General features: G+C 49.7%; 1 protein-coding gene across 3 annotated transcripts in view; it reads right to left on the bottom strand.

Annotated features, from left to right (window-relative positions):
- HELZ (helicase with zinc finger) overlaps window positions 1-22,384 on the bottom strand; it is a 180,975-nt gene that overhangs the window by 31,548 nt on the left and 127,043 nt on the right. For all 3 annotated transcript variants that reach the window (XM_055130350.1, XM_055130351.1, XM_055130352.1), the window contains 7 exons: window positions 17,487-17,535; window positions 16,542-16,732; window positions 12,865-13,084; window positions 10,225-10,304; window positions 6,987-7,551; window positions 6,340-6,580; window positions 4,997-5,513 (listed from right to left, as the gene is read on the bottom strand). In XM_055130350.1, coding sequence (XP_054986325.1) covers window positions 4,997-5,513; window positions 6,340-6,580; window positions 6,987-7,551; window positions 10,225-10,304; window positions 12,865-13,084; window positions 16,542-16,732; window positions 17,487-17,535 — 1,863 coding nt within the window. The remainder of the gene's footprint in view (window positions 1-4,996; window positions 5,514-6,339; window positions 6,581-6,986; window positions 7,552-10,224; window positions 10,305-12,864; window positions 13,085-16,541; window positions 16,733-17,486; window positions 17,536-22,384) is intronic.

Below are 22,384 nucleotides of genomic sequence, written 5' to 3'. Positions count from 1 at the left end.
CCAGGGGAGTGTTCTACAAGGAAATCCGTCTGTTGGACTGGCCTCAGCCCCAGGCCTGTCATTCCCGGCCCGGCCCTGGAGGGAACAGACACGGGCCCATTCTCAAAGAACTGAGATACTGTTTCTTATGATCTGTCCGGTGGCTCCCTGGGAAATGTCCTCTAAACAAACAACACAAACACTCGCCTTATTCTTGTCTCACTCTGCTTTGTTTTTTATTATCTGTTTTTGGCCCATACCTGCGGTGCTCAGGATTTTACTCCTAGCTCTGTGCTCAGGGATCACTCCAGTGCTCAGGGAACCATACAGAGGTGCCGGGAATTGAATCTGGGTCAGCCACACGCAAGGCCAGTGTCTACACTGCTTTGCTGTGCTACATTGCTTTGGTCTCAACCTGGTTTTGCTCTGAACTCAACTAGTGCTAAAGGGGCTACGTGGAAAATACTTCCAGGGGGCTGGAGCGATAGCAAAGCAGGTGGGGCATTTGCCTTGCACGCGGCCAACCTGGGTTCGATTCCCAGTATTCCAAATGGTACCCCGGGCACCACCAGGGGTAATTCCTGAGTGCAGAGCCAGGAGGAACCCCTGTGCATCACCGGGTGTGACTCAAAAAGGAAAAAAAAATGAAAATACTTCCAGGCAGATGCTGAGTGGGCACTGCCAGAGTCAGCAACTGAGGAGAGCACTGGAGGAAAGGCTGGAGAAGGAGACACTTCGGAGAGCAGGGTTCTCAGAGCTCGAGCCAGTCCCCGGGAACCTCACGGGCCCAAGCGTTAACACACACACACACACACACACACACACACACACACACACACACACACACACACACACACACACACACACGGCAGACACGGGGGCCCTGTGGAGGAAATCTGTCAAGAGCCACATGACAAATACAGACTTGGAAAAAAAAAAACTCAGTTTCAAATTTTAAATGGGCTTATAATTAAAATTCAGTGGATTTAAAAAATAAATTTGGGGGGGCTGGAGTGATAGTACAGCGGGTAGGGCATTTGCCTTGCACACGGTTGACCCGGGTTCAATTCCCAGCATCCCATATGGTCCCCCAAGCACCGCCAGGAGTAATTCCTGAGTGCTTGAGCCGGGAGTAAACCCTGTGCAATGTTGGGTGTGACCCAAAAATATAAAAAAAATTAAAAAATTGAAAAAATTGAAAAATAAAAAATAAACTTGTTTGGAAAAGTCATGAAACAAATGATCCGAAGTTTAAAAAGAAACCAAAAGGATGCTAGGACACCCCGTGTAAACCATAACCAGAAGGAAACTGGTTACAAACAGCAGGAAAAATATACTTGGAGACAAAACTTGATGAGAGAGGATGAGAGTATATAAATATACACAAATGACATGCTCCCCTTAACACAAGCATTTGGCTGACAGAACTGAAAGAAGAAATATGCAATTTACAATACACAGCATTAATTGCTGGAGACTTCAATAGCCTCCTTTCAGTAATAAATATAAAATCCAGACAGAAGATTGAAAGGAAACAAAATTAGAAGTATCTGAACCAAATACCCGGCAGGCCTATGGAATATTGCAGTATACACAAGAGCAAAATATACCTTCTCCTCCAGTGAACCTGCAACATTCTGCTAAAATAGGTCAAATGCCGGGCCACAAAACAAGCAAGTCTCAATCAATTTCAAGAGATTAAAGTGATCCTCCAACCACACTGGAATAAAGACGGAAACTCGGAAACATTGTAGCACTGTCCTCCCGGTGTTCATCAATTTGCTCGAGCGGGCACCAGTAACACGTCCACTGTGAGACTCCTTGTTACTGTTTTTGGCATATCGAATACGCCACAGGGAGCTTGCCAGGCTCTGCCGTGCGGGCGGGATACCCTCGGCAGCTTGCTGGGCTCTCCGAGAGGGATGGAGGAGGAAACTCAGTAACAGAAGAAAATTTGGAAAACTCACGGTAGAGTACTTGCATTCCTCTAGTTTCACAAAATATGTAGCCTAGACACGGTCCTAGAGATCTGGCCAGGGCAATTAGACAAGGAAAGGAAATAAAATGCACCCAGATTGGAAAGGAAGAACAAAGCTTCTTATTAGCTATCCAGAAAGTCTGAAAGTACTTACAAAAATACCCATTAAGGGGCTGGAGCAATAGCACAGTGGGGAGAGTGTTTGCCTTGCATGTGGCTGACCCGGGTTCGATTCCCAGCATCCCATATGGTCCCCCAAGCACCACCAGGAGTAATTCCTGAGTGCAGAGCCAGGAATAACCCCTATGCATCGATGGGTGTGACCCAGAAAGCAAAAAGCAAAAAAAAAGTCTCATGATGGGCATGGTGAAACCATAATGGAGAAACCATTATTAATAGTATTGTGAGCTTCAGAATCTCAATTAAAAATCTTTTCAAAAAGAGTTAAGAGAGGGGCTAGAGAGAAAGGAAAGTGGATAAGGAGTTTGCTTTGCCAGAAGACAACCCAGGTTCAATCTCCAGCACTCCATATATGGTCCCTTGAGCCGCACCAAGAGTGATCCCTGAGCACAGAGCCAGGAGTAAGCCCTGAACACAGCTGGGAGTGGCCCAAATACCAAAAGCAATGAACAAACAAAGAGAAAAACCAAGTTAATAGAGTTTTGCAAGGTCAGAGATACAGGACCAATTTATAATGAAAACAAAAGAAAATTTTAAGAAAGCCATTTTGGAAAAATTATGAAAGCAACCACTTTTAATAGCAAAAAATGAAAGACTTAGAAATATATATATATATATATATATATATATATATATATATATATATATTTTGCTTTTTTTGGGTCAACACACTTAGCACTCAGGAATTACTTCTGGTGGTCCGCAAGGGGGCCATAGGGGATGCTGGGACTCGAACCTGGGTCAGCTGCATGCAAGGCAAACGCCCTCCCTGCTGTACTATCGTTCCAGTCCCCAGAAATAAATATTTTTTAAAAAATACAAAAAGGGCCTGAAACATAGTACAGCAAATACAGCATTGCCCCTCAAACCAACAAACGTGAGAAGTACTGAGATGTGCTACCAAATGGATGAGCTTCAAAAGTATGATGCTGAATCAAAGAAGCCAGACACAAAAGACCATGAACTATGAGACTCCATTTACGTGAAATGTCTATGACAGGCCTAAAAGTAGGTTTGTCGCTGGGGACCCAACAGAGGGAGGGCTGTGAGCACCTGCGCATGGGGGACTGTAGGGTTTCTAGAAGGATGGTGAAACTTTCCTGTAGGCTGGGGCCACAGAAGTGGTCGGGCTCACAAGTCTGAGGCCCTGGGTTAGATCCCTGCACTGCCATGATGCCCACCTTTACACTACTAGGTATGGCCCCTCCAAAAGCCACCCCCCCACACAAACACACAATCTGTACTCACACAGTGATGCCTGCTACACAATTCTGTGTGTAATAAAATCCAACGAGCCATACTTTTGAAATGGGTAACATGTTGAATTTTGCTCTGTAACATTTTATCCTCAATAAATAGGCAGGTTGATAAAATATCGCTAACTGAAAAATCGCATCACTGTTCAGTTGTAAAGCCATTCCATTATAATTTGAAATACTGTCACATGTGTTGAATCTTTTGGAAGCTGTGGCTCCAAATTTCAAGATCTTCACAATACATATGTACAGTTACCAATTCATCTGATGCTTATAATTTACATTCAGAGCCTAAGATAGCAATTACGTTGTTTTAATGACAGTTATCATACAAAATGAGCCCGTCAATGAATGCTGGAAGAATATGAGCAAATTATCACCAAAACCCTATAAATAAGATATAGAACGTTTCCTATGGAACTTGACATTTTAATCAGCATCTATAGCAGAAATTTTGCAAAACATATGAATTAGTGATTCCTAAGGCCTTTAGAAAAACCATTTAGAGTCTGCCAGAATGAAGCTGTCAGAAAGTATTCCTCACGTATCAAAGCTGGAAAGTGTCTATCCTGTTTTAAGAAGACATCTGTGACAATGACCACAACCAGCTTTACCCATTCTTATCTTTCAGAGCTGCAAGCTTAATGAGAACAGCCAGACAATTTTTAAAGGGCAGGCCAAATGGTGCTGTTTGGAAAACCTTATACCCTGAAATTACTGAGATTCTCCTATCAGTGAAAGTTTGTGTAGGTGCTCTTTGGAAATACCGAAGTAATTTAGGATAAAAAAAAAAAAAGCAGGTTCATTTAAAATGCTTAGTTTAGCAGACTCAATTCTACGTGAGACACCTGGAAATCCTGAAGTTTGGACATCAGGGAGGGTCCGTGCGCAGCCCGAGAGAAAGGAATCGCCCCATGAAGAGTGAGAGGGACAGAATGTGGGACTGGACACTTCAGGGACACTCGCACCAACAAGCTTGTCACCAACAAGTGCGACAAAAAATATAAATCACAACGGGGCTGGAGCAATAGCACAGCGGGTAGGGCATTTGCCTTGCACGCAGCCGAACCGGGTTCAATCCCCGGCATCCCATATGGTCCCCCAAGCACCGCCAGGAGTCGTTCCTGAGTGCAGAGCCAGGAGTAACCCCTGTGCATTGCCGGGTGTGACCCAAAAAGAAAAAAAAAAAAAAAGATGAATCACGAAAAATAATGATTCCCTCGCCCCCCTCACCCCGCCCCAAACAAACAGACCAACAAAAAAGCCTCCTCACATCCGTCAGATGTTCAACATTCTAAAACGGCAACCGCAGACTCTTAAGGGCTTCGGATTTCAACAACAATCACCATTCTACCACGCCTGAAATACTACAACAAAAGGGTGAGAAATGAAGTTCCGAGATCTGCCCACTCTTACCAAACCTGTACATGTCGGTTATGATGATTATTATTATTCTTGTTTTTCACGATCAACTCATCCCAAAAAGGAAAGGGAAAAAAGAGAAAGGAAACAAAACAAAAAACCACCAACCCCAAAAGTAAAAAAATAAAATAAAATAAAATAAAAACGAGCAAAAAAAGGCAAAAAGAGAAAAGGCATTTACCTCTTCTAAGCTAGGGAGCGAAGAAGAAGAGACCGTTCGAGATGACAATGGGTGAAATGGCTCTTGACCGATAGCATGTTGATGGTTCTGGATTTGTACAAAGGGGTTCGGTGGCGGCCTGTGAGGCAATGGAGGTAGGCCATAGGGGAAACCCGGCCCCATCAGGTGATTCTGCGGCAAGTTAGCAAAGGTCCACGCTCCGTCGGGCGCCAGGTATTTCAGGGGAGGAGGGGCGAGGTGTTCGGATGGCAATGAGAAGGGCGCGCTGAGCAGCGCGGGCGGCAGGCGCGGCGGGAAGGCCGGGCTGCCGGCCACTTCGGCGTCTCGACTGCTGTCGGGGAAGGGGGGGAAGTGGCTACTGTGGTCTGCACTGGCCGTGGGGGCGGGGGCTGCTGGTGGGCTCCTAGTCTGCACTTGTCTATATTGCAACAGTCTTGATTGAGGTGGCGGCATTTCAGCCGGTTCCCGCGTCTCGCTTGGGTCGCGATTAGACAGTTCTCTGATTAGGTCTTGGAACCTACGTAAAGACGATACAGTGTGAGCGGGAGAGAACAGCAGACGGGCTCCGGCACATCGGCACATTCGTGGGGGGGGTGGCTCGAGCCCCCCCTCGGTGTAATTCTGACAGAATGAACACGAGACAGAAACGAGCGACCGACCGCCTCGAGGGAAGCGCGTGTCATCCAGCTCGGCCCGAAGCGCCAGGCCCCAGAGAGCCCGGTGCTGTGCCGAGTCCCGTCCTCGGTCGCTGCGGCTACATGCCCCTGGGAGAGTGCAGGTGGGTGAGGAAAGGTCCCCCAGAGGGACGAACCGTCCCAGAAGGGGTCAGGAGCCACTTCGTTGCATTCCCATTAAAAAAAAAAAAATAAATAAGAAGCCGAGAGCCAGCGGAGTCGGGGCTGCTCACGGCCCAGGATTAGTAAGACAGCTGCAGCGGCTCTTACTCTTGAGCTTGCGACCATCAGCTTACTTCTGTCCCTACTCATTCCTTTTGCAAGTCTTACTTGAGCACAGAAGGGAAACACGGCCCGAGTATTCGGTGCAATTTTCCCTCCCAAAGAAGGGCCCGGGGCAGGGTCTCCGTGAGTGGACAGTCCCTAGCGGACCGGCCGTGCCTAGTGTGGCACCGCAAGTTCTTCTGCGTGAACCCTCTGGGCAGTCAGGACCCCCGGGCAGCCACGTGTCCGGAGAGTCCGCCTCCCAATTACTTGGTGGTGGGGGGGGGTGGAGGGGGGGCCAGACCCCAACTTGCGACTAGCAGGGCCACCACTGCACAAGGAGGCAGAGGGGGGCGGGGCAGGGGGCGTGTTCCGGAGGCCGCGCGGAGTCCGGGAAATAAATACCTTGGGTCTGCCGCTTCTGCTTCTTCCTCGGCGCTGCTGTGAAGCTTCCAGTCTGCCCTCAGGGGTGGCGGGTGCAGTCCGAGGGGAGGCTGGGGAAGGTGCTGGAGGTGCGGGCTCGGGTGGGCGGGGTGGGGGTACGGAAGACTACCCTGACTCAGATAGGCGGGATGCTCGCCCCACTGCTGCAGCCGCACGTGCTGCTGCCTTAAGGCTTCCAAGGCCACGGTCCCGTGCACGCGATCTGCAAGACACAGTGGGGAGAGGTCGGACGTTTCCCCAGACACCGAGATTCGAGACCACGCCCCCCACCCGCACCCCCACCCGGCGTTTCTTTCACGACTAGATCTCCTCCACAGAGACAAATGGGTCCAGTTTTGGGAGACGGCTAGCTTCTAAATTTGCCAGGAACCGGTGGCGCCAGTGACGCCTCTCCCTCATCTGTCGAGCGCTAGGACCTCAGGTGGTAACTGCATGCTTCATACGGCATCGCACCTGGAGTCAGATTCTGACTCGAGGAAGGGGCTTGGCTTTGCTGGCTACTCTGTGAAGGAATGAATCGGCGGCTGCAAATTCATTCCTTCGCCCCTAACCCCGTGGACTTGAGTGGTTCATCTGCCCAGCAGGGGTTAGTGGGGGGGGGGACTCACCGAGGGCCTCACCGAGGGGCAGGCCGGGGGGGTTCTCCTCCGGGAAGTTGTTCAGGTGCGAAGGGAGGAGGGGGCCGGGCTGCGTGGCAGCTCGCAGGGGGCTGTGGCTGTCCTGCAGCAGGGGAGGGGGCTGCTCGGGCATCCCGGCCTCCGCAGGCGGGGACTGTGGCCGGTGAGACACCGGGTTGCCGAAAAACGCGCCGTTGGGTCCTGCCGGGTAGGCGGGCGCCAGCTGGGGCGGCGGGGGCGGCGGTGGCGGCGGCGGCGGCAGCTGGGTCAGGGTACTCTGCGGCGGCGGGAGGCCCTGGTTCGGAGCCGGGGGCATCTGACTGGGCGGCTCGGGTAGGTTGCTCTGGTGCTGCGGGACGGGGAACGGGGGCCGCGGCAGCGGGGCCAGCGGGTGGAAGTGGCGGCCGGGGACGGCGTACTGCGCGTGCGGCGCGGGCAGCGGGAGGGGGATGTGCCGGGGGGTGAGGTTCTCTTTGCGGTGAAATTTGGGCGCGGGGTAGACGACGCCGGGCCGGGCTTCTGGGCTCCTGTTCTGTGGGTTCGACTCCGAGTCGATCTGGAGAGAGAGAGAGAGAGAGAGAGACGTCTTTCCTCTTAACCACACAAGGTCCAAGTCCAGCGGGGCTGGGGGGGGGTGGAGGGGGGTGGCCACGTTCCTCCCCACCCCGGCCCACCCCAGCCCCCAAGCCACACTCGTATCTGAAACCGGCAGGAAGACGGCACGCCCACCCACCCACCCACCCACTCTCCGAAAAGCAAATGGAGGGGTAGGTTTGCAGTCAGGCAGGAGACGACACAGAAGGGGCCGGAGCGAGAGGGCACAGCGTGTAGGACGCTGGCCTCGCACGCGGCTGACCAGGGTTGGGCCCTGACCACATGGTCCGCTAAGCACTGCCAGGTCTGATCGCTGAGTGCAGAGCCCGGGGTGACCCCACGAGCATTGCTGGGTGTGCCCCCCCTCCACAAAAATAAATAAATAAATAAGCACAAAAAGACCACAAAAAAGAAAACCCAACAGCATATTAAATGAGTCATAACATCACTGCCGTTTTATTACATATTCACTTTAATTCCTCTGAAAACGTTTTTTAATTTCACACATGATTCCCTGGAAAGATAACCACTTATTTTCTTCACTATATAAATCATTATAACATGTTATTTCCTTCTGGCTTAATTGTATACACCTCGCCCCTCAATACTATCTATATTAATAGGGGGAAAAGCCAATTTAAACAAGGGAGAAGGAAAGCAATAAAAGCAACACTCCTTGTATAAGCGATCCCGCTGTAAATTTCTGCCACGAGATAATGACATTTATTTCTTCAACAAATATTTATAAAGGACCTCCCAGGTGCGCTGTGCCTGGCACTGGAGAGTGAAACGGAAGCAAAAAACACTTCCCCGTGGTCCCTTACAAACCGAGAGGAAGGACCAACAGCTTAGGGGACCGGGGCCGATTCTGACACACCAGGTTTTTGTGGCTCAAGCGCCTTTAAGAGCTCGGCCATGGGGGCTGGAGAGATAGCACAGCGGGTAGGGCGTTTTGCCTTGCACGCGGCCGACCCGGGTTCAAATCCCAGCATCCCATATGGTCCCCTGAGCACGGCCAGGGGTAATTCCTGAGTGCAGAGCCAGGAGTAACCCCTGTGCATTGCCAGGTGTGACCCAAAAAGCAAAAAAAAAAAAAAAAAAAAAAAAAGAGCTCAGCCATGTGTATCCATCAGCATATTCACCGGCGTGCCGTGTTTAGCTGCTGGTGTCTGTTCACTGGTGTTCGGGTGACTGCCAAATCCATCCCACGGCAGGGCTGAGTGACCCCAGCAGAAACCCCGAGGTCCAGAAGCCTAGAGACGTCAGCCCAGAAAGCGCGAAACCCTGACTGGAGATGGGCGGAAGAAGCCGGGACTCGGGCGCGTAACGAGAGGCTTTCTAAGAGACGTCACACGGGACCTCGGTGTCTCCGAGAACGAGAGGTGGAGGGAAGTGGATGCTGGTGGAGGGGCTGGGGTTCAAGTACTGTACGCCTCAAGTGCAACTGTCAGTAACTGTGTAAATCATGACTCTTGAATAAAAATTTTTTTTTAATTAAAAAAAAATAAAATTACAGGTGTTTCACGAGTGTTCCTATCTTCCCCTCCGTCACCCTCACAGCTCTTTCCATCCTAAGATTATTCCAGTGACTGATCTGTAACTGTGTCTTCACGGGAAGTCTAAGTCCAAGATCATCGCACGTCAGTATTCGGTTAACCACGGGGCCAGAGGCGTAATGGTTACGGTGCTGGCCCTACGTAGATGGGCCAACTTTGGTTCAGTCCCCCAAGCACCACTGGGAATGCCCACCAGGAAGAGCTGGGAACTGCTCCCCCAAGCACTGCTGGTTGGGGACCACCTGCCTCTTATCTACCTCTAAAAAATCAATATTAATCAAATAATTAAAAGAATATATATGGGGGATGAAGGGAGAAAGCAACAGGGCCTCTCCCGTCCTCGTGACACACAGGCCATGGGGATGCTCAGGGGTCTCTGAAGTCTCTGCACATGGGAGACCCAGGGTCAGTCCCCAGCACCAGTCTGTGGAGCACTGCTGGAAGCAACCGAGCACTGATGGGGAGTACCCCCAGCACAGTGACTGATGGGGAGTACCCCCAGCACAGTGACCTGAGCACTGAGTGGGAAGTACCGCCCAGCACAGTGACCTGAGCACTATGTGGGGAGTACCCCCAGCACAGTGCTGTGTGGTCCCGAAACAAACAAAGCAAAAAAAATGGTCTTTAAAGCATCAGAACACTTGGAGCCAACAGTACAGCAGGTGAGGCTATGCTTGCAGGCGGCCAAGCCAAGTTCAATCCCCAACACCTCATGTGGTCTCCCGAGCCCCACCAGGAGTGATCCTTGAGCACAGAACCAAGAGTAAGCCCTAAGCACTGCTGGGTGTGGCCTCAAAACAAAACACCAAACAAACAAATACAAAATATCAAAATTACATCCGATTCTAAGACGATCAATCATACTACATTTACCAGAACGATGCATTCAGGGCAAGAGGGATGGCAGACAGGGCATTTGTCTTGCATGTGGCCCACCCAGATTTGATTCCCAGCACCCTACATGGTTCCCGAGTGCAAAGCCAGGAATAACCCCTGAATATCACCAGGTGTGGCCCCCAAACAAAATAAAACAAACAAACAAAAAACCCCAATAGATTCACTAAATGTGGACAGCATACCTGTTTTGATTCTGTAGATTTTTTCTCTGGTGTTCGAATCTTACTAATTTCGGGTCCAGGGTTACCTGTATCACTTTTACCTAAAAACAGAAACAAAAAATTAATCCCGATAAATTATCTCCTATAGAGGCTATATTTCTAATCACTACGTAATATCATACAGAGATATAGGATATTTCAAACATTCTGGGCTGGAGAGATAGTAAAGGAGTTAAGGCACGTGACATGCAAAGCACCTGCCCCCGGTTTAATCCCCACTACCACACACGGTCCCGTCAGCACCACCAGGAGTGACTCCTGAGCACAGAGTCAGGAGTTGTCCCTGAGCACCACCAGGTGTGCCCCAGAACCCTCTTCCACCAATATAAAAATAAATAAATATTTCCCACCCACTTATTTTATTACTGCCTGTTTCTCTGTAAGAAAGGAAATTCACAAAGGGAGCAAACCTTAACAAGCACAAGTTTAATAAGGGGGTAAATTTTAAACACCAAATTATCTCAGAGATAACTGCCCAAGTTCCTGGAATTTACAGCCTCATTATATTAAATTATCGATCTGAAAGATATTGACATTCTTGTCTATTTATAAAAGTTTGATGCTTTGGCCGTTTACAAATCCAGCTAAGCAAAACTTCAAATAAGGTGTGATACAAACCAGGAGGAGAACGTGAACTGGATGAAAAGCAACAGATCTCAAACTAAAAATACATGAGCGATAAACAGCAGAAAAGCTTAAATTAAGGTTAAAAACTACAATTATAAGGGTTGAATACTACAGGGGTGAAGGCGCTTGTCTTGTGCTCAGCTGACCCCAATTCAATCCCTGGCGTCTCCTGTGCTTTTCTGGGCTCTGCCAGGAGTGACCCCTGACCCCAGAACCAGGAGTAAGCCCTGAGCATCACTGGAGTGAGGCCCAAAAAGAGAATCCCCTCCCCCCAAATCACAATTCCAACAGATGCAAACATAGTAGGCGTATATATACATGCTATTCCATGAAAGAAAGAGGCTTTTAATCTATAAAAATGTACTGGACATTTAAAATTTCTTGGGAATCTTCTGGACTTGGGCTCTTGGCTGCTGTTTTGCTGTTTGGCTTTGGACACAGTCATCAGTGCTCAGGGGAACATATGGAGTGCTGGGGAGCAAACCCGGGGCAGTCGCATGCGAAAAAGCACCTTATCTGCCACACTATCACTCCAGCCCCCAACTTGGGATATTTTTTTTTTTAATCACCTGGGAGCAATAGCACAGCGGGTAGGGTGTTTGCCTTGCATGCGGCCGACCCTGGTTCGATTCCTCCTTCCCTCTCGGAGAGCACGGCAAGCTACAGCTACCGAGAGTATCGCACCTGCACGGCAGAACCTGGCAAGCTCCCCACGACATATTTGAGACGCCCAAAACAGTAGCAACAAGTCTCACAATGGAGACGTTACCAGTGCCCACTCAAGCAAATCAATGAACAACAGGACGACAGTGCTACAGTGCTTTTTAAAAACCCACACCAGACAGGCAATATGCCGATAGTTGTAAAAAAGGTTTCAGGGAGGCATGTGCCACACACATACACAAACAAAGACACACTGTGAGCAGACAGAGTTGTCCTGCCGCAGGGGCCTTGCTGCGGAACTTCAAGAACTGAAAACTAGTCTCTGAGACAGAAAATAAACTGGCCGAGAGTAGTAGCATATTAGAGACTAGTACACTGCAATAGAAACTACCCCAAACGAAAAAACAGAAACTTTTTTTGGGGGGTGGGGCGCTGAAAGGGTTTTTTTTTTTGGTTTTGGTGGTTTTGTTTATTTGGGGGTCAAACTCTATTTTTTTGTGGGGTCTGGGGGAGCCACACCTGGCGGTGCTCAGGTCCTACTCCTGGCTCTGTGCTCAGCATGAAGATGGAACTGTGGTCAGCTGCGTGCAAAGCAAGTGCCCTACCCTCTGTACTATCCCTCAGCCCCCAGCCCTGTTCAATTTAATCGGCAACTTTTTAAAATAATCTAGAGGGTGCAAAGAATATTTAATACCGCAGGATAGGTGCTAGCCTTGCATGCACCCAACCTGAGTTCGATGCTGGGCACCCTAAATGGTTCCCTGAGCCCTGCCAGGAGTAATCCCTGAGCACAAAATTAGGAGTAAGAGCTGAGCACTGCCAGGTGTGCCCCTCCCCCAAACAAAAAATAAGTAAATAAAATAAAACACTCTAGGTACAAACACTGAACACTGCTTCAGGAAACTGACAGTATCAATCATAACTTCCGCATCTGTGTCCACATTTGTAAATTCTGGAGAGGTTGCGTAGCTTTTTTTTGGTTTGTTTTTGTGTTTTAGGTCACACCCAGCGATGCACAGGGGTCACTCCTGGCTCTGCACTCAGGAATCACCCCTGGCGGTGCTCAGGGGACGATATGGGATGCTGGGAAGTGAACCCGGGTCGGCCGCGTGCAAGGCAACCGTCCTCCCCGCTGTGCTATCGCTCCAGCCCCAAGGTTGCGCAGCGTTTGTTGGAGGTCTGGTTTGCTTCCCAGGGCGGTGCCTGATCCATGAAGGCTCCGTGCCGTCAGGGGATCTCTGTATGTCCACGTAACCGGGACTGCCCTCCATGGGTGGAGTGTGAGAAATGGGGTGAGGGGACGACACTCACCGTTCCGACTCTGCTCCAGTGGCTCCTTTTCCGGAGGCTGAGCCTGCGGCTGACTCTGCGGCTGCCCTAGGCTGACAGGCGGGTGATGGCCCAGGCCGTAGGGTACAGGGGAGCCCCGCCCGTGCGTCTGCAGCAGGTTCATGTTGTACGCCATCGCCGCCTGGTGTGTGATTATTCGAGGGTCAACTGCGAACCTACCCTGGTATCCTGTCCATGGTACCTGGGCGAGGAGAAGGACAATCACTGCACCGAGAACTTCTGGAAAGCAAACGGCTATGGTGCTAGGGACTAGAGACATCAAACCCGCACAGACGTCAGCTTTGAAGTTCGTTTTATTGGGGGGAAGGGTGTTGGGGGCCACACCCCACAGTGTTCGAGGATCACTCTGTGCTCTGGACTCAGGAGTCGCTCCTGGAGGGGTACAGGACACCCTGTGGAGTGCTACGGATCACACCTGAGTTAGCCACCTATAAGGCAAGTGCCTTAACTAATTTTACTATCCACTCAAGTCCCAGGTATGTTAATTTCATCAAAATGGTCCCAAGGTTGATGCTAATAGTAACAACAAAGGGAAGAATTTGCTGCTCTGTCTTCATTGGCCCTGCCAAAAAGGCTCACTGAATCTTGAGTACGTAAGTTGATCATTTTTCAGGTTAGGAATACACTGGCAATTAAAATTAGTAATTATTCCTTGGGGTATTAAATCGAGCCTTGTATCACTTTTCGTCAACATGAATGTATACAAGATACAGACAACTTTGAAAACTGACTTCTAACGCCAATAACTGGATAGTTATATGGTTACTAGTTATATATACAGGAGGAGTAAGAAACAAGAAAAAAATGAAGAATTTAGCCTAAGCTGACTCAACTAAAAAAAAAAAGATGTTGTAAATTCACATCAGTGCAATGCTTGTTTATTATAGACAAAATTTAAACAAGGCATTATTTTACTTAATGTTTTTGATCAATTCAACTCTTCTTAAATCACAGAAAACAGAAAATATGTTTAGGTGTATCTGCATAGTAATGTAAGAAGAGCTAATCCGATGACATCTGATCTGATCTATTGTCCCTGATATTTTATTATAATAAAATTGTTACATGCAAATGCTTAGAAATCTTATATAATAAAAGCCTCTCTGACCTAGTAAAATGAAATATAAATCCGAAGGGACATACTATTTAAAGCAGATGATGAATAATGTTGCCAGGCTGTCTGGGAAGGAATAACCCAGCTAAAATCGAGAGTCCCTGAGGAATGGGCACGGACTACACACTCCTTACTAATGGCTGTTCTCACTGGCGAACTATCATGACCAAAATGGCGAGGAAGTTGGTGGTTGGGCATTTCAGTATTTTCTGCAATGTGGACATGGCAACAGAAGAGTTTTTTTGGCAACGATCACCAAATTCTTAGTCAAATTCCTGAGTCTGCAAACATTACTCTATCATCAAATTCACAAAGTGGCTGTAATTAAAAACTCTTAAAGTGAATAAAATGGCAGGGGGTGAGGTCAGGGGGGCACACAACCAGCTCCAAACGCTCAAAGGACACCCCTGGCCGTGTCTGGGGACCCGGGGGTGCCAGGGATCAAACCTGGGCCTACTTTAGGCAAACCTTGTGCTCCAGGTCACTGAGTTCTTTCCTCGGTTTTAAAAATCTATTTTAGATAGACATAAGGACTCACAGATCTACCGCTTTATTTATTTATTTCTGCTTTTTGAGTCACACCCGGCGATGCACAGGGGTTACCTCCTGGCTTTGCACTCAGGAATTGCTCCTGGTGGTGCTCAGGGGACCATATGGGATGCTGGGAATCGAACCCGGGTCTGCCGCATGCAAGGCAAATGCCCTACCCGCTGTGCTATCGCTCCAGCCCCACAGATCTACTGTTTTTTTTTTGTTTTTTTTTTTTTTTTGCTTTTTGGGTCACACCTGGCGATGCACAGGGGTTACTCCTGGTTCTACACTCAGGAATTACTCCTGGCGGTGCTCAGGGGACCATATGGGATGCTGGGATTCGAACCCGGGTTGGCCGCGTGCAAGGCAAACGCCCTACCCGCTGTGCTATCGCTCCAGCCCCAGATCTACTGTTTTAAACAGAGAATAACTGACTGTCAGCAGACAGGGGACAGAAAGACGTGAGCAGAGGATGGGGGTTGGGGGGTTACCCAGGAACGGTGCAGAGAGGCTCACCCACACATCAAGTTGTAAAGCGGCACTCCCAAACTTGATACAGCATTGCAGACCAAAGTCACATCAATAAAACCTTCCTTTCGAAAATCTATCGTCTTCCGGAGAATGACCTCACTCATACACGGGATATGAAGAAACCACAGAGGAGGGGAACGACCAATGGCCAAAGGCCGAGGAAACGGGAGAGCAGGAGAACTGTGCCCCGATGGAAAAAAAAAAATTCTGCCATAGAGGCAGGCTGGAGGGGGTGGGAGGAAACTGGTGACCTTGGGGGAGAGAGGTGGGAACTCGTGAAGGGATTGGTGCTGAACACTGTGCTCTATCATGAATTACTTTGCAACTCTGTAATTAATGGTGATTCAATGAAAAAATTGCAATCTAGAGTCTTCAAAAGTAGTTCATAAGCATTTTAAGTGCCATAAGATTTTGTAATGCATAGAACTTCTCACATAAATTTACATCCAAAAATTAAGACTAACCTAAGCATTTTCACCTCCTGTAAAGGAGAGCACATCTTAGGATGAAAATACAAACTAAAAACATCATTTTATAAAACAAGACACCATACAACTAGCTGTTAACTTTTAACCCATTTTCCCCCCCAATAAAAATATTTCAATATGGTATCAAAGCTTTTGTACCAAAACAGCCACTTTACAATGTCTTCACAGTAATTGATAATTAAAAGCAAAACGTCCTATCTCTTTGGATGTTTGAAAATCATCCAAAGAACAGTTAGGGGTTTCCGAGGGACAGTGGATCCAGTAAGGTGATCGCTTTACTTGTGGCTAACCTGAGCTCGCTCCTAACACCACATATGGTCGGGTCCCTAAGTCTCACCAGGAGGGATCTCTGGGTGCAGTGCAAGGAGTAAGGTCTGAGCACCACCCGGTGTGGCCCCCAAACAGAAAAAAAAAAAATAACAAATCTGATGAGAACCAGAGAAAGAGTCCAGCAGTTAAAACAGCTGTCTCTGAATCCCTGAGGTCGGTCCCCAGGGTTCCATTACCAGCATAACGTACGGTTCCTCTGAGCACTGCCAGGAATAATCTGTGAGCACAGAGCCAGGAATAGTCCCAGAGTACAACTGCCAGGTGTGGCCCAACACCGCACCCCAAAAATCTGACAGTTAAGGAGAAAAGCCTTAAAAAAATAAATAAATAAAACAAAACTGACAGGGGTTAGAGATATAGTTTACAGAAACCAAAATTTTAAAGGAAATTAAAAAAAGGTTGGGGGCCAGAGAGAAAATACAGAGGGTGGGGCATTTGCCGTGTACGCAGCTGACCCAGGTTCAATCCCCAGTACCCCAGACCCCAAGTCTTCCAAGGGTGATCCTTAATCCTTGAACGCAGAGACAGGATTACGCCCAGAGCTGGGTATGGCCCCAACCAACCAATCACCCCAGAGGTTGGCGGAGCACCGGTACAGTGAAACACACGGAATGCAGTAGGAAGTCTCTCAAACCAGCACTTACAGGTAAAGGCACCGACATAACTACATTCCCTCCATAGACAGCAGGTACGTAGAGAATACTGGTCCCAGTGTGAGGGTCTATTCTTTGAACGGGGCTTGGAGATTTCCCCAGGTTTGGGTGAGGTCCGAGAGGAGGAGGAGGAGTGTAGGCTCGGATAGGGTTGCCGATAAGCACGGAAGGGTTGGGCTGGACTGAAAAGCAAAGAGAGAGAGAGAGGCTGTACACAATGGCGACTCACATCCACCTTGACAAAAATACTTCACAGCAGTCAACAAACTGCATTGCCCACGCTCCCTCTATCTCATAAGCAAAGAAATATCCACCTAGAAGAGTAGAGCACATAAAAAAAACATCATTTTGGGGAACATTTTACAACGTTCCCTGAAGTTAGCTTGAGGTACGAAAGTATTCCTTTCATAAACTAGCAAAATTTTACAGATCTTCCAAGGCGGTGGGGTATAGCTTTTGTCCTGGGCGGGGCGGGGGGAGGGAGAAAACATGGAAACATACATACTGAGTAATATTCTTCTAAGAATGAGAAAATAGATCAATTCTTTAGAATAAAGCTTTGACTTGCTGTCCTATTATAGTCAAATACAAAATGAAGGTCAAACAACTATTATTCAAAAAGCATAAATCTGCCATGTTTTAAACCATGTCAAGTTCATCCTGAATTCTGTATGACCCAGCATTTGTAGGGTATTCTTTCTGGAAACAACGATGTGCTTAAAAGGCCTAGACGTTTATCTTGTATCTACAAACATCAGCCAGCCTTTTTCAGAAATGACACAAAACACGTTAAGACCAGCAGTGCGGAGAGAGTCAAGGGAAGAACCAAAATGCATCTGTGCATATCTCTCTCCCCACGTTCCTTTATCTGATGAAAAAGTGTGAGAAAAATCTCTTCGACAAGCAAGATTTCATAGGACTCACTTTTGTACTTACCAATCCCATCACTCTGGAAATGGTCATTCGGAGTATGAAGGCTTTTGCCCTTTTAGTAGCACATAAGAGAAAAGGAAAGAAATATATGGTGAGTTGAATATCTGTATTTCAGAAAATAATCATTCTCCTTATCCTAAATAAATTGCATGTGCACAGCAAACAGTTAAAATATAAAGACTGTGAATGTACGATAATCAATGAACAATAAAAGTTTGTTTTGAGCAAACTTCCTTTTGGAACATTAGGTCACGACTGGTCCTCATGTTCTCTGTCCTCAACCAAGGCTATCTAAACCCTTCTAAGTAATTAATTTTGGGGAGAGGGTTTGGGGGCCACACCCAGCAATGCTCAGGGCAGTCAGGAATCACTCCTGGCGGTGCTTGGGGGAACCATATGGGATGCCGGGGATTGAACCTGGGTTGGCCGTGTGCAAGGCAAAAGCCCTCCCTGCTGTGCTATTGCACTGGCACGAATCTAAAAACCTATTTTTCATTGATCTTTCTCCATAAAGATAAACATGCACGCAACAAGACTGATATGCAAGTTCTGTTCCTTTATAGTTATTTGATGAATTTAATGACAAATGTCAACGTTGTTTTTCTTTATTTATTGGGGAGGGCCTTTTTTGGGGGGAAATCACACCCAGTGGAAAGTTACATTTCAAGGAAATAAATATTAAGTCTTCAATTGCTGAGTATAAGAATTCAAGTTAACACAAATGTAAATTGGAATGGGATTTGTGATATTTAAATGATTCATACTTAAATCATATTTAAATGATTTATGATATTTAAATATGATTAAAGTGTAAAATTGGGGGCCAAAGGGGTAGTGCAGGGAATCAGTGTCTTGTCCCTATCTCACTGCTCCTGTTCAAACCCTTGGCCTCTGCGCATCGCCTATGGTCCCCTGAGCATCACCAGCGTCATTCCTGAATACAGAGCCACGAATAGCCCCCGAACCCTGGTGAGTACGGCCCCAAGACAACAACAAAACTAATAAAGTGGAGAGTTTGCTGAAGGAAAAGGAAAAGCTGGGGCAGGAGAGAGAGCACAGGGAACAGGGGACCTGCCATGCACGAGGCCAGCCCAGGTTCCATCCCTGGCACCTATGTGGTATACTAAGCGAGCCCAGAGAACCACTGGGTATGGCCCCAAATCGGAAAAAAGAAATAGAAAAGAGGTCCTCAATTCCTGCTCTCGGACGGGGAACAGCTCGCAGGGCAGAGCACGCGCCAGACCACGTGGCCCTGGGCCCAACTGATACCTGACAACACCCGGCAGCTCCAGAAGTGACCCCTGAGCAGAGGGCCAGGACGGACCCAACACCAGAAGATTTCTTTCCCTCTTTCTAGGAGCTACACCTAACACAGACACAGCAAACTCTACAACTTCCCCCTACACACACACACACACACATACACACACACACATGTGCTACTTGTATAGTTTATCTGAAAACTAAGGGAGTGGCTAATGTCTACATAAGGAAGAAACACTGATTACTGACTAATAAGTGCAGTAAGCTCCACCATCTCCCCGTCTCATATCAACAGCGAATATTCAGAGCAGCGTGAAATGTCAGCTGACAGGTGAGCAAAGGGCTGCCACGTCCTAACCCTTAATAGGTAAAAAAGCACAGAAGAGGAGAAGGATATGGAAGAGAAGAAGGAGGAGGAGGAGGAGGAGGAGGGAGAGGAGAAGGAGAAGAAGGAGAAGGAAGAGAAGGAGAAGGAGGAGGAGGAGGAGGAAAGAGAACAATAAGGAGGAGGAGGAGGAGAAGGAAGAGAAAAAAAGGAGGAGGAGGAGGTGAAGGAGAAGGAAGAGAACAAGAAGGAGTAGGAGGAGGAGGAGTAGTAGGAGGGGGAGGAGAAGGAGAAGGAAGAAAAGGAGGAGGAGGAGGAGGAGGAGAAAGAGAACAATAAGGAGAAGGAGAAGGAGAAGGAAGAGAATAAGAAGGAGGAGGAGAAGGAGAAGGAAGAGAATAAGAAGGAGGAGGAGAAGGAGAAGGAAGAGAATAAGAAGGAGGAGGAGAAGGAGAAGGAAGAGAATAAGAAGGAGGAGGAGAAGGAGAAGGAAGAGAATAAGAAGGAGGAGGAGGAGAAGAAGGGGGAGGAGGAGGAGGGGGAGAAGGAGAAGGAGGAGGAGAAGGTGGAGGAGTGGGAGGGGGAGGGGGGAGGAAGGAGGGTGAAGGATGGAGAAAGGCGAGGAAGAAGAGAAGGAAGAGGAAGAGGATGAAGGAGGAGGAGGAGGAGGAGAAGCAGGAGCAGGAGGAGCAGGAGCAGGAGGAGCAGGAGGAGGAGGAGGAATAAAAATCAAAACCGAAAAGAAAAGGAAAGGTTTCTGCCCCGGAGCTGAGTGCAGCGGCGGAGTCAGCAGGCGGCCCCTGGGCAGTGCAGCGGCCACTCGCTCGCTGGCTATTCTGAGATCTTGGATCTTGAAGACAAAACCTTGCAGGGGACATGCCTATCGCTCCTCAGGCGGGCACAGTCTCAGGCTCCCAACGTGGAAGGGGTGGGGGCAGGAGGGCCTCTGAAAGCCCCGGGGCACAGCGACCAGGGTTCACATCGGCCAAGTGGTCCACGGGCAGCAAACTGCAGAAGCAGGAGCACAAGACAGAGGCTGGGCATGGGGCGGAGTTTGGGGTCCCTGGGCACCAGGACGGCCAGCCTGGAAAGGCGGGGCTTGGCCAAGTTCAACGCCGATGAGTTTGAAGACATAGAGGCTGCAAAAGGCTCATCCCAGGGCTGGAGCAATAATAGTACAGCGGGTAGGGCGGTTGCCTTGCATGCGGCCAACCCGGGTTCGATTCCCAGCATCCCATATGGTTCCCCGAGCACCGCCAGGGGTAATTCCTGAGTGCAGAGCCAGGAGGAACCCCTGTGCATCGCCCGGTGTGACCCAAAAAGCCAAAAAAAAAAAAAGGCTCATCCCAGATGGCCGTGGGTGGGATAGCTCCCGAATCACGGGTCTCTGGACAGGGGAGGGCCTGGAGCTGCCCCCTGTGCCCCCTGCTCACGAGCCACCCTGCTCCCTTTTGTTTGCTTGTCTGTTCGGGGGCCACCCTCAGCAATGCTCAGGGCTTCCTCCCAGCTCTGCACCCAGGAATGAACTCCTGGCGGTGCTCAGACACCGTCTGGGCTGTGGGGGGGACGAACCTGAGCTGGCCGCCTGCAAGGCAGACGCCCTCCCGGCCGAACTGCCCCTCTAGCACCAATAAATCTCGCTCTTGGCCACAGCGACCATAACATTCTGGCCGGCCCACGACCCGGAAGAGAATGTTCATGTGAGTGACCAGACTGGGCAAGGGAGAGGCGCCGAGGGCTAGAACACAGGCCTAGTCTTCGGGCCCACACCATCCCGAGCACCGCCAGGAGTGACCCCAACACTGAGTCAGAACAGCCCCAACACACAGTGCTCCCAAAACTAACAAACAAAACCCATAAACTTCTCAGGTTTTTTTTTTTTTAACATGGTAAGAACATAGGCAGGACCTGAGAGACAGCACAGCAGGTGAGGCACTTACCTTGCACATGGCCGAGCCCAGCTCCTACCCCCACTCCCACCGCACTGCACAGGAGTGACCCCTGAGCACCTTCAGGAGAGACCCCTGAGCACTGAGCCAGGAGTAAGCCCTGCGTACCGCAAGGCGAGGCCTCCCACCCCCAAAAATGAGTGGAGAGTGAGGGGACACCGAAGGGGGTTCCAAGGGCTAAATGTTCCTGCCTTGCCAGTGAGAGCTGAGTCCAACCCGCGTCCGCCCCTGGTCTCTGAGCACTGCCCTGAGAGCACTGGCACCCGAGTCTCCAGCAGAGTCAGGTATGCGGGAGCAACAAGACAAAAGTGTGCCAGCAGGGGCTGGAGCGATAGCACAGCAGGCAGGGCATTTGCCTTGCACGCGGCCGACCCAGGTTCAATTCCCAGCATCCGATATGGTCCCCCGAGCACCGCCAGGGGTAATTCCTGAGTGCAGAGCCACGAGTAACCCCTGTGCATCGCCGGGTGTGACCCAAAAAGGGAAAAAAAAGAAAATAAAAAAAAAAAAGTGTGCGAGCCACAGCGGGCACCCCCCTGAAGGAGGATGTGCAAACCGCACCGCCCGGAATGTGGACCCTGGCCCTATGGAGACCCCCGTCCCTCGCAAGCACGACTGCAGATGCGCAGGAGCACCACGACCAAGAGCGCAACCCCCTGCAAGCCCCACCACCAGCGTCTCGGCACCACAGTCAGGCGTGCGGGCGGCCGTGACCCCCCCGCCCCGCGCCCCACCAGCCACCGTGACAGCCCCAGAGGGACAGGATACAGGGAGGGATGAAAAGCAAAGGACCGACGGACAAAGCCATCCGACGACGTCACGTCGTAGCATCGTGAGGAAGAACGAGAAAACGCAGCCCCCACGCCCTGGCCCCGCCCCCTCCGAGCTCTCACCCACCCTCCAGACACCGGGCGCCTGCGGCGGCCAGACAGAGCACAAGTCACTGGGGCTAGACTCGTAAATAACACGGGCAAGAAAGACCCCCACCCCGGGAGCGTCCTGCCAGCTCTGACATGACTCCCCAAGCCCCCGCCTTACCCCCCCACCAGTGAACTCCATTCACTGCACACCCCAGCAGCAGCGGAAACCATCCTGAACTAAGCGCGCCCTCGACCCAAACTCTGGGAGCGCCTCAATGGCACCTGGCTGCCTTGCGCGTCAGGCCCTGGGCGAATCCCACAGAAGGAAACAAGCAAAAAGAAAACTCCGTCATCGGGGCCAGAGAGAGTACGGCAGGCAAGACACTCACCTTCCATGTGTCCATCCCGGGTTTGATCCCTGATACCCCACACGGTCCCCGGAGCCTGCCAGGAGTGAGCCCTGAGTGCAGAGCCAGGAGTAAGCCCTGAGCACCACTGGGTGTG

The sequence above is a fragment of the Sorex araneus genome, chromosome 3 (assembly GCF_027595985.1).
Source record: "Sorex araneus isolate mSorAra2 chromosome 3, mSorAra2.pri, whole genome shotgun sequence".
Lineage (NCBI taxonomy): Eukaryota > Metazoa > Chordata > Mammalia > Eulipotyphla > Soricidae > Sorex > Sorex araneus.
This window is presented reverse-complemented; position numbering and strand designations above follow the sequence as displayed.